The 11,928-nt window shown below is 31.8% G+C and overlaps 1 protein-coding gene across 2 annotated transcripts; it reads left to right on the top strand.

Moving 5' to 3' along the window:
- Positions 1-5,807: 5,807 nt before the first annotated feature.
- LOC131629508 (homeobox protein knotted-1-like 3) lies at positions 5,808-11,150 on the top strand. Of its 2 annotated transcripts, none has more exons than XM_058900291.1 (6): positions 5,808-6,556; positions 8,493-8,613; positions 8,748-8,941; positions 9,025-9,156; positions 10,654-10,790; positions 10,890-11,150. In XM_058900291.1, exons 1-6 carry the CDS (start codon positions 6,068-6,070, stop codon positions 10,924-10,926), a joined length of 1,110 nt encoding a protein of 369 aa, XP_058756274.1. In that variant the 5' UTR covers positions 5,808-6,067; the 3' UTR covers positions 10,927-11,150. The 2 variants fall into 2 exon arrangements, with proteins under 2 accessions (XP_058756274.1, XP_058756273.1); XM_058900290.1 differs by having other exon boundaries at positions 5,810-6,556; positions 10,887-11,150.
- The last annotated feature ends 778 nt before the right edge of the window (positions 11,151-11,928 follow it).

The following is an 11,928-nucleotide window of genomic DNA, read 5'->3' as shown; positions in this document are numbered from 1 at the left end:
AAGAGGGTTCCTCATACTCCCTCAAGGTCAATATTCCTAAGATGAATGGGAATAACTATAATGAATGGGCCCAGACAGTTCGCTTGGTATTGGATAGCAAAGGGAAGTTGGGTTTTTTAACTGGAGCAGTAGCTGAACCGGCAGTAGGAGACCCTCTTTACCAACAATGGAAATCTGAAAACTCCTTGATTATTGCGTGGTTGGTAAGCTCTATGGAAACTGGAATAGGTAAGCCTTATATGTTTTTGCCTTCTGCAAAGGATGTATGGGAAGATGTTAAGGAAACATACTCTGATATTCAAAACTCTTCCCAAATTTTTGGTTTAAAATCAAAGTTATGGCATGCGAAACAAGGGAACATGAATGTTACTGCTTATTACAATGAGTTGTTGACCCTTTGGCAAGAGTTGGATCTATGTTATGATGACAATTGGAGGTGTACAGAAGATAGTGTTTTGTTTCTCAAAAGACAAGAAAATGATCGTGTCTTCATGTTTCTCGCTGGGCTCAATAAAGACCTTGATGAGGTAAGAGGTAGAGTTTTAGGAAAAATACCATTGCCAACTCTTCGTGAAACTTTTGCAGAAATAAGAAGGGAGGAGGCACGACAAGGTATTATGATGGGCAAAACACCACGAAGCTCTGAATCTGAAGGCTCGGCTTTGGCTACTAGGAACCTTGACGAGGAAAAAAGGGTAGACAAAGTTCCTTGGTGTGACCACTGTAAGCGTGAATGGCATACGCGTGAAACCTGTTGGAAGCTCAAAGGGAAACCTCCTAACTAGAAGAAGAAAGGTGGTCGTGCATTTCAGGCTAGTAATTCTGATCAAGGGCAGCAAATTTCTTCACCGCAACTTCCACTCACTACAGAACAACTAGACAGACTGTACAAACTTCTCGAGTCTCCAACTCCTTCTTGCTCTATAGCAACAAAAGGTAATTCTGCATTTATTAGTGTCAGTCCCAGTCATACTTGGATAGTAGATTCAGGTGCCTCTGATCACATGACAGGTGAATCTATTTTTTTCTCTTCATATAGTCCATGTGCAGGTAACCAAAAAATAAAAATTGCAGATGGCTCTTTTTCAGCCATTGCAGGTAAAGGGTCAGTTGTCTTGTCTCCAATGTTAACTCTGAAAAATGTCCTTCATGTTCCAAATTTATCATGTAATTTAATGTCCGTCAGTAAATTAGCCCAAGATATAAATTGTCAAACTAATTTTTTCCGATCTCACTGTGTCTTTCAGGATTTGAACTCGGGGAAGATGATTGGCAGTGCTAAGGAGAGTGGAGGACTCTACTACCTTGACATTGGATCTGCATCACAACTACCTTCAAAAACAATAAGTTCCTGTTTTGAGTCTTTTTCTGTTTTGAATAATAAAGATGAAAACATTATGACATGGCATTTAAGATTAGGTCATCCTAGTTTTCGTTACTTAAAACACTTGTTTCCTAAGTTATTTCATAATAAGAACTTTTCTTCGTTTAAATGTGAAGCATGTTAGTTTGCAAAACATCATCGTTCCCAATTTTCAATACAACCTTATAAACCATCAAAACCTTTTTCTATTATTCACAGTGATGTTTGGGGCCCTAACCGTACAAGTACACTCTCTCTCAAAAAATGGTTTATCACATTTATAGATGACCATACAAGAGTATGTTGGGTGTACTTGTTAAAGGGGAAATCAGATGTTTGTCAGGCTGTAAAGAATTTTTTTACAATGGTGCAGAATCAATTTCAAACAAATATCCAAGTCTTTAGAAGTGATAATGGCAAAGAATATTTTAACACTATCCTGGATGATTTTTTTCAAAAAAATGGGATTGTACATCAAAGTTCATGTCCTAATACTCCTCAACAAAATGGAGTTGCCGAAAGGAAAAATAGACATTTATTGGAGGTTTCTAGAGCTTTACTTTTCACAAATAAAGTACCAAAATATTTCTGGGGCGAAGCCGTTTTAACAGCTGCATATTTAATTAATAGAATGCCCTCCAAAGTTCTTAATTTTCAAACTCCGATTAATACTTTCAAAGAATGTTTTCCTAGTTCTCATGTTTTAACTGATCTGACATTAAAAATCTTTGGTTGCACAGCTTTTGTTCATGAACATAAGAATGTTGGAAAACTTGAACCACATGCTATAAAGTGTGTTTTTGTTGGATACTCCCCAACCCAAAAAGGATATAAATGTTTTGATCCAAAAACCAAAAAAATGTTTGTCACTATGGATGTTACATTTTTTGAAAATAAACCTTTTTTTGATGACACTCATCAAGGGGGGGATATAAAGGAAGACTTGTTTCAAATTGAGAACATGAGTTTTTTAAATAATTTATCTTTGCCTGTATCACAAAGTTCTGAGACTTATACTTCTGCACCAACAGAAAATGGCCATGATTCTTTATTTAATCCTACTCCTGTTATGAGTAACGATCCTTGCGAATCTGAGCCTACATTTTCTCATGTAGAAAACAATGAAATTCCTGAAAACGATGATAGTGATGATCTAATTGAAATGCCACAGAATAATGAGTCACTTCAGGAAAACAGATTTGAATTAGGAAACGGGATTTGGAAAGGGAAGGTTTTTGTAAAAAAGAACCACAAAGGAATGGATGAGTCCACATCTCCACACTGTCAGGAATCTAAACCGGGGAATGATCAACCTCCTAAGAATAGGAAAGGTAAGTCCATCTCTGTTTCTGAAAGTCGTATTTTGTATCCTGATATAGATGATCCTGTTGCCATTAGAAAACCTGTTAGATCGTGTACTAAACACCCCATGTCCAATTTTATATCATATTCAAATTTGTCTTCATCTCTGTCTGCCTTCACCTCAAAATTGTCTAGTGTAGAAATTCCAAAAAATGTACAGGTTGCTCTAGAAATTCCAAAGTGGAGGGAAGCTGTACTTGAGGAGATGAAAGCTCTAGAAAAGAACAAAACTTGGAGTGTTATGACACTACCGAATGACAAGAAGACAGTTGGATGCAAATGGGTGTTTACTGTGAAGTATAATTCAGATGGGTCCATTGAAAGGTACAAGGCTCGCTTGGTGGCTAAAGGATTTACTCAGACCTATGGTATAGACTACTCAGAGACATTTGCTCCTGTTGCAAAACTGAACACTGTAAGAATTCTTTTATCTCTTGCTATGGAGGTTGCTCGGTCAAAGAAGGGTATTGTGGTTTCACAGCAGAAATACATTCTAGACTTATTGAAAGAAACAGGAATGAGTGGATGTCGTCCTGCAAATATCCCTATGGATCCTAATGCTAAACTTTGGGGAGAAGGTAGTGTTCCTGTTGACACTGGAAGATATCAGAGGTTGGTTGGAAAACTGATTTATTTGTCACACACTCGACCTGATATTGCTTTCTCAGTTAGTGTAGTAAGTCAATTTATGCATTCTCCTTACGAGGAACATCTTGAGGCAGTCTACCGGATACTGAGATATTTGAAGGGAAATCCTGGTAAAGGCTTACATTTTAAGAAAACTAGTGAAAAAAATGTGTCTATCTTCACAGATGCTGATTGGGCAGGCTCAGTCACTGATAGAAGATCAACCTCTGGATATTGTACTTATGTTTGGGGTAATCTTGTGACATGGAGGAGCAAGAAACAAGGAGTTGTAGCAAGAAGTAGTGCAGAAGCTGAGTTTAGAGCTATGTCTCAAGGTATTTGTGTAGGGTTATGGATCCTTAGAGTCCTAGAAGAACTTAAGATGAAAATTGAGCTTCCATTAAAATTATACTCTGACAGTAAAGCTGCCATTAGCATAGCTCATAACCTAGTTCAACATGACAAAACCAAACATATTGAGATTGATCGACACTTCATAAAAGAGAAGTTAGATGCTGGAATCATATGTCTCCCTTTTGTGACTTCAAATCAGCAAACTGCAGATATCCTTACCAAAAGTTTGGCAAGACCAACCTTTGAGCATTTGATTGACAAGTTGGGCATGATAGATATCTATGCACCAACTTGAGGGGGGTGTTGGAATATATTATTTCTATTTGTATTATTTCCCTTTATTCTCCATTAAGGAAAGAATTAATATCATTATTGTATTACCATTATATATATCAGCCACCATTATATATACCAGCCTAGAGCTGAGGAATAAAATACAACAACTTTTATACCATTCCTTTCAATAAAAACTATATTAATTATTAACAAATTTAATAGTATCACATTTGTTTAATTATTGATTTAATTATTGATGTCTTATATATAGTAATAATGATAATACATAACAACAATCAAGATTTATCACACTAAATGAAGTCAAATATATGAACAAATTCATTCATAATATTTATCAAAAACCATTTTCTTATCCAACTCCTAAATCTAGAAAGAAATTTTGGTTTTTTTATCTAATAATTTTTCTAATTCTTATTTTATTTATGGTTGTTTAATTACTATTCATCATAGTTTTCTTACAATAAAATCTACAATTTTCTTTCTACATGTCCAGATCACATAAGTTTACATTTTATATTTCCACTATAGATAATAACTCTCTCTCTCTCTCTCTCTCTCTCTCTCTCTCTCAAAATATTTTATCGTCTTATCTCTACTTCTCTTATTTTGTTTTCACGTTGATTCTTAATAACCTAATATTTTGTCATGTATAACATTCTAAGTTTTACAAATGTTTGATTAGATTTTTTCTTCGACTTCAATGATACTTTTGTATCATAAAAAATCTCCGAGACCCTACTCCATTTCAATTATCTAACTTGAATTTGACGGCACCTTTTATTTCTCCAACCTCTCACTCTTAAAGTATGGTTATATATATCATTTGCAAATGCAAAACATACATTTCCTTACTAACTTTTGCATGTGTTCTATGAGTACATCAAAAATAAAATAATTATAAAGGTAAGGACTTATGATTAAACCTTTATGCAATCATATTGTAATGAGAAAATTATATGTTTATAAACCATTTATATATACACACACTTCTCAATACCTCTTAATCCATATCTTGAATAACTCGAATATTGGCAATCCTAAGTCATTCATCTGTAGGGATTACAAAATAAAACCTCTACATTTTCTAACATTTACAGTTATATCTAACTAAGTCAATGAAAATTAAATGCAAGTATTGTTGGTACATTCGATACTGTTCCATCACATGTCTTAGTAGATAAATTGTTTGCATAATTGAACTCTCGAGCATAAAATTAATCAAGTTGATTTTTAATAATGAGTCTTTTTTTAGTCTTTATTCAATCACTCTTTCTCATAACATGACTAATAAGTTTAATTCTTTATAATTTACACAATTTTGTATAATCCACTTGTTTTTATAATTTGGAACTAAAATATTTATTCTCCATTCACCAAACATTTATTTTGATCTGATAACTTTGTAAAAGAATTTGATAAGCCACTAAATATCTCTCACTCAAAAAAAAAAAAAAATTAGGCTTCAATAGATTTGCATATGACCCAATCCCTTCAGAACAGATATTAAGAACTAATTGTAAAAATACTGTTTTAGAAAATTATTCACTTATTTTATTAAATTTACAAAATTAATTTTTTTATATTTTCTAATATAAACTTTTCATTTATAATTTTTTTAACACGTGTCATAAAACTACATGTTGGCATTAAATTAAATGCACACAAAACATTTTTATTAATGCACTTAGTAGTTGTTGATTGGCATAATTAAAAATAAACCATAGTCGAGTATCATTGATAAATGTTTGTCTTATTACAATGACATGACATGAAAATCTCCAATAAGGTAGCCCCACAAACCCTTGCACGTTATCACCAATCCCAACCTTTAGATTCCTTCCCACTCTAATAGCCCTCGATTTTCGTGTCATCCTCTTTCAAAAAGTCTTCTCCCATTAAAAAGTGCTTTTCCACACCTCTTCTTCCTTCTACTCCTCAATTCTCACCGTGATTTTCCACCAAAATTCTCAACCCTAATTTTTTCCGCCAAAGTTTCCACGTCTCACCGTCATGACATCCAATCAAATTTCGCAGTAGAAATAAAAAAGCGATTAATTAAGCAAAATGGCTTTTCATCACGACCATCTCTCACACGAAATCAACTTCCAGCCATTCACGGAAGAGCAACAGCTAAATCAAAGCCGCGACATGCAAAGGCTACTTCCGTTCACCGGCGCCGGAGCTGGATCAGCGCCGAATTGGCTCAACAACGCCGTAAACCTACGGCAACAGAATTTCCTCCACTTGCAACCAGACACATCGCAAAACGACGACGGAAGAGGAATTCACATGATGGAGAAAAGCCGAGATCGAAACCGGACCGAAAGCAGCAACATAGAATCGGAAGAGTTATCACAATACAAAGCAGATATTCTTGGACATCCTCTCTACGATCAGCTTCTTTCTGCTCATGTCTCGTGTTTGCGAATCGCGACTCCGGTCGATCAGCTTCCTCGGATCGATGCGCAGCTTCAGCAGTCGCAGCGTGTGGTGGAGAAGTACTCTTCGCTTGCTAATGGTGTTGTGGATGAGAAGGAGCTTGATCAATTCATGGTTAGTTACAAGTTACAACAACTCAAACCTAATTTTGTTACTATTATCATTTAACATCAATCATATAAATATAATATATATCTTCTTATACATGCAAATTTTATTCTATTAATCTCAATTGTCCCACTATCACAATACTTTAATCTACTTTTCAATGATGGATTTGAATGATTTGATTTTTATTTTTGTCTTTGTTTCTTTATTGTTGTTGCTCCTAACCTAATTTACCAACTGTGTGGAATAGCAATAGTGCAATAAACAATGTTAGGTTTATAATTAAGCTGCTTTGTGATTTTAATAACTTGTTCATAAGGTTTTAAAAAACGGCTGCAGTCGGGTAGAAGCTTTGGTGATTTTTTATTAATATAAATGTTGCAATATTGATTGCGGTCGTTAGAGAACTAACCATAATTTATTTCTTAGAGAACTTTGTTGTTTTTTAAAACTATGCTTGTTATTATGCTATGGTTATACTAAAGTTTATGTATTTAGTCTAGATTTAGGTGCTTTTGTTTCTTTAGTTTTTTAATTGAAATATATATTTTACTCTAATTATGTGAAAATTGGATCTTCCTTTCCTGCTTTTCCGGGGTTTGTTGTTGTTTAGACTTTAAAGAACAGTAAAGGGGCGGTGTTGATTAGGGTAGAATTACAGTTACATAATTGTAGTAGGTGCTTGTTGCAGAATTAAATATAAAGAAAAAGAAAAAGATGATGGTGGAAAAAGTAGTAACATTCTTTTTATTTTCATAGTTTAAAAATAAATTTTGGACCTCAGTAAATCTAGCTAGTAGCTAGTAGTGAATAAATGAATCTGATTTTTTTTCTTGTAAGAAAAAGAGAGTCATTAAATGAGTCTAACTTAGGATGCTGCAGCTGTGAGTTTCCCAATCTACCTTTTCTTCTCACATCTTAATCAAACTTGTGATAATATTTACAGTGATCAACTTTGTGTTCTTTTTTACCTGACCTGAAACCTTTATGATTCAGAAAACTGTGTTTGTTGTTAAATGTTTTTCACTTTTGATTTCTTAATGGTTGTGTTTGCATTGATGGAAGCATCATTGTCTAGCTTATTAATGGCTACGTTAGCTTTTTTATAAACAAACACTTCATGGAGTTGCATATTTTACATATCTGTCCTCTTATGATCATTCCTTCATGTTGCAAGAAGTGGATAATTCCGTCCTTGTCGTTTATAATATCGAAGTCCAACCAATCATATCATTAATATGTATTGGTACAACAACCAATTATATATTTTAATCTAATCCATATTACTCTTTTTGGTTTTAAATATAAAACAAAAAGTTGAATATACTTGGTGTAATTTGAACAAATATACAACTTTCTTTGCTTATATTTAATTCAATACAACACATAACAAAGGAGATATAAAGAAAAAAATACATGTATAATAATACTAATCTCCTCAAGTAGACCCAGTTCCATGGTTGAGTTTACTTTTGAAGAAAAATTAATGTATCTCAAATATTTTATGCTCCTTAACTTAAGGCTATGTTTGGGAGTTTGGAGGAGAAGGGAGGGGAGGGCTTTGAAAAATAGGAAGAATTGGGTGAAAATGATAAAAAGATTTTGGGTAGGAGGGTTTTGGAGGGTTTGAGTTTATTCATAACACCAAAAACCCCATTAAATGGGGGAACTCAAAAATTGTATTGTAGCAGGGTTTTGGAGGGTTTTGAATGGCTTACATAAATTTTCCAAATATGTTTTAGGTTGTTATACTATTCTGAAAATTAAAAATTTATTAATGATAATGACTCTTTTATCATTCTAAAGAAAATCATCTTTTCCAAAAATGTCAAATATTTTCCTATATTTTTTTAAAATTTTATTTTTAGAAGCCTTCCCCTCCCCTCCCCTCCAAACTCCCAAACATAGCCTAAATGTTTTGCTCTCAATATATTTGTTGCAGACACATTATGTTCTCCTGCTTTGTGCTTTTAAAGAACAATTGCAACAGCATGTCCGTGTTCATGCCATGGAAGCTGTTATGGCTTGTTGGGAATTGGAACAGTCTCTACAAAGCTTGACTGGTAAGATAATTTACAACAATTGTACAAATTTTGCAATGTAGAAGTTATATCCATTATTAATGAAAATGAATAGATTGAAGACTGACTATTAGGAATAAAAATGATGAAGCAATAAATGGTGCATGCATGAACAGGTGTATCTCCAGGAGAAGGAACTGGTGCAACAATGTCAGACGATGAAGATGATCAAGCAGAGAGCAATGCAAATTTATACGAAGGAAGCCTTGATGGCGGTGATAGTCTCAGCTTTGGTCCACTTGTTCCTACTGAAAGTGAAAGATCTCTAATGGAACGTGTGAGGCAGGAGTTAAAACATGAGCTAAAACAGGTAAACTTTAACATGCAATGCAACCCTAGTAAATGTTGTTACTTTGAAAGATTGGATTAAATTTATTTCTGTATTTGAATCAGGGTTACAAGAGTAAGATTGTGGACATAAGAGAAGAAATTCTACGAAAGAGAAGAGCGGGAAAGCTCCCTGGTGACACCACCTCCCTTTTGAAAGCTTGGTGGCAGTCCCACTCAAAATGGCCTTATCCTACTGTAAGTTTTTATTTGAATGTTTGTTGAATGATATTGTCTAAGTTATTCTTTGCAACATATTTTATTTTTTGTGTGAAATTAAAATAACATGATATTATTTTAATGGGACATTCTAATATCAACCTTAGAAAAATCTAAATATAAACTCTTATTTTTGTTAGTAAAATACGTAATAAATTTTATAATATAAAATAGGAAAAAAGATGTAATGTAATATTATATTTTTTTCTCATTTTGGAAGTCCATATTTAGTTTAAAATTTGAAATAACATTATTTTATATTTTATTAAATCGGTATAAACTTAAGATTTATTACAAGTTATTAAAATTTTACCTCACCGTTCTTTAATCATTTTGGTCTTAACAAAAAAAGTTTACTTCAAACTAATTTGAATCTAATGTTAAATATGTTATTTGAAACTCTTAAATTAATATTGTTTTCTTACCTACTTTTAGTATTTATTTATAAATGATTAATTAATAAGAGTAATTAATAAAAAATATATTTTTTAAAATGAAGGAATATTTTATTACTTCATAGTATACTATTAACCAAGTAGTTGGACTAAAGTTGTTAACAATATTCGTTAAAGATGAATTGTTTTGAATGTTTTTGACTTTGAATCCTAGTCTAAACAATATTTAGTTAGATTTTATTTATTTTTCATAATAAGTTCTGAATTACAAGATCTCTTTCTTTTGAAAATGCGGAGCTGAGACAAAGTAATACATTACAACTGTATCAATGTTTCTAGATTAATAACTTTTTAATTCTAATTAATGTAAGAAATAGAAATGAATATAAACATGGCTTTTTTCGAAGGTACATATGTAAGATATATTATAACACAAGATTTTAAAGATGTAGTATTTAATTAACTATATTTAAAATTTTAAGATGGTCTTAAATATAGAAGTATTAGTAAGCTATAAGTACAACACATTTTGTCAAGAGAAGAAAAGAAAAACTACACGATACAATTTATATAAAATATATACCTAAACATTTTAAAAATTCATTATTTTTTAATATAACTTATTTTTTAATAACCCATTACAGTATGAAAGTGATGAAGTGATTAGAATATGATTTATACCCTCATAATTTTTTTTGAAATATGCTTCTTCTCTTAGATGATAAAATAAATTATATTGAAAAAAACTGTAAATTTTTAGTAATGTTAATCCATACTTTACAAAATAAAAATTCTACATAAAAATTTTCAATTTGTGTTAGAACATAAATTAATATTTTTTTCATTTGAATTTGCAAAGTGACTTGAGGCCTCTATTTAGCTTTAGCCTCTATTTTTTCAGTACAAACTAGTAGTACTGACCAAGGAGACAAGCATGACTAATGAGCTGATAGTGTGCTAATGTTATGTCCCAATTAATACACCTAACTAATTAAGAACTCATCTACGCAACCTTGATATTGCTGGCCAATTGTCTCTTCCATGAATGCTAATCATATTCAACTCGTGAATGTACTTCCAGGAAGAAGACAAAGCAAGGTTGGTCCAGGAAACAGGACTTCAGTTAAAGCAAATAAACAACTGGTTCATTAATCAAAGAAAAAGGAATTGGCACACTAATCCCTCATCTTCCACTGGCTCCAAAACCAAGCGCAAGAGGTGACTTTTATTTTCCTAATCTTACTTGTTTCAAATGTTAATTTTTAATCACTTCAGAATTCGATGATGAATCTGATTTTTCATACATTTGAATAGTAGTGGCGCAGGTGAAACAAGTAACCAGAGCTTCATGTGAGTCGACATCTTGTTTGGACAAAGGAAAAAAAAGACGGGAGAGAAAAAACTATCAATATTCTTCATATATTATGCAACTTTATATGTTGGGATGCTTCATGTATAGGACAAGAGCTTATAGTGAAAAATGATGCGATGTGATGGAATATTAATGTCGAATCGAAATTTGTTTATAATAACATTGCTAAGAAATGTTACATTACTTGGCAATTCTGTTTTTGATAATTATTCTAGAAATAAACAATATAGTTTCCTAACATTTTCAAAAAGTATATTACAAAAAATAAAATTACTGGTATGATTTGCTTTTAAAAAATGTCTTGTTGAGAGAGAAATGCTTAAAATGATATAAGACATAATTTTATTTTTTTAATACTTCGTATGCAATTTTGATTTTCTATTTTTAGTTCCCATAATTTTAGTTACATGACTTAATCTCTTCCTTAAATTGTCATCTATTTTTTACAATGATAATATTATGGCATTGAATACATAAAATTCACTATTACGAGAATCCCGATTCACATAGTTGTGAAATGCATATCATAATAGTCATAGGTTCGTTGTTAAGTAACGTGTGATTGTAAGTATGTTGTTTTTAATTACGGGTGTGACTGTGGTGATAATATAGGAAGCGTGCTACATATCACAACAGTCATCTATAATAATCGTTGTGATATATATATATATATATATATATATATATATATATATATATATATATATATATATATATATATATATATATATATATATATATATATATATATATATATATATATATATATATATATCACAACGATTGTTATATGTTGTTGATATGTTATTTCCCACAATAACATTTATATATTTAATGGTCATGAGTTCAAGATCCAACAATTACAATTTAATTAGAATAAAAATTAATATTTCACCACGATTATAAAAAATAATTGTTATGGTATTTATACATGGGTTTATTATAAAATATATGTATTGTTTGTTTTTTCCTACACCTCACTGA

The sequence above is a fragment of the Vicia villosa genome, unplaced genomic scaffold (assembly GCF_029867415.1).
Source record: "Vicia villosa cultivar HV-30 ecotype Madison, WI unplaced genomic scaffold, Vvil1.0 ctg.000573F_1_1, whole genome shotgun sequence".
NCBI lineage: Eukaryota > Viridiplantae > Streptophyta > Magnoliopsida > Fabales > Fabaceae > Vicia > Vicia villosa.
The sequence above is the reverse complement of the archived record's forward strand: the minus strand, read 5'-3'. Positions and strand labels throughout refer to the sequence as shown.

Excerpts from the sequence above, each read along its gene's own strand:
- LOC131629508 (XM_058900290.1), top strand. The coding sequence starts at position 6,068 with ATGGCTTTTCATCACGACCATCTCTCACACGAAATCAACTTCCAGCCA. Across the intron at positions 8,942-9,024 it reads TAAAACATGAGCTAAAACAG|GGTTACAAGAGTAAGATTGT; the intron begins GTAAACTTTAAC and ends TATTTGAATCAG. Across the intron at positions 9,157-10,653 it reads CAAAATGGCCTTATCCTACT|GAAGAAGACAAAGCAAGGTT; the intron begins GTAAGTTTTTAT and ends ATGTACTTCCAG.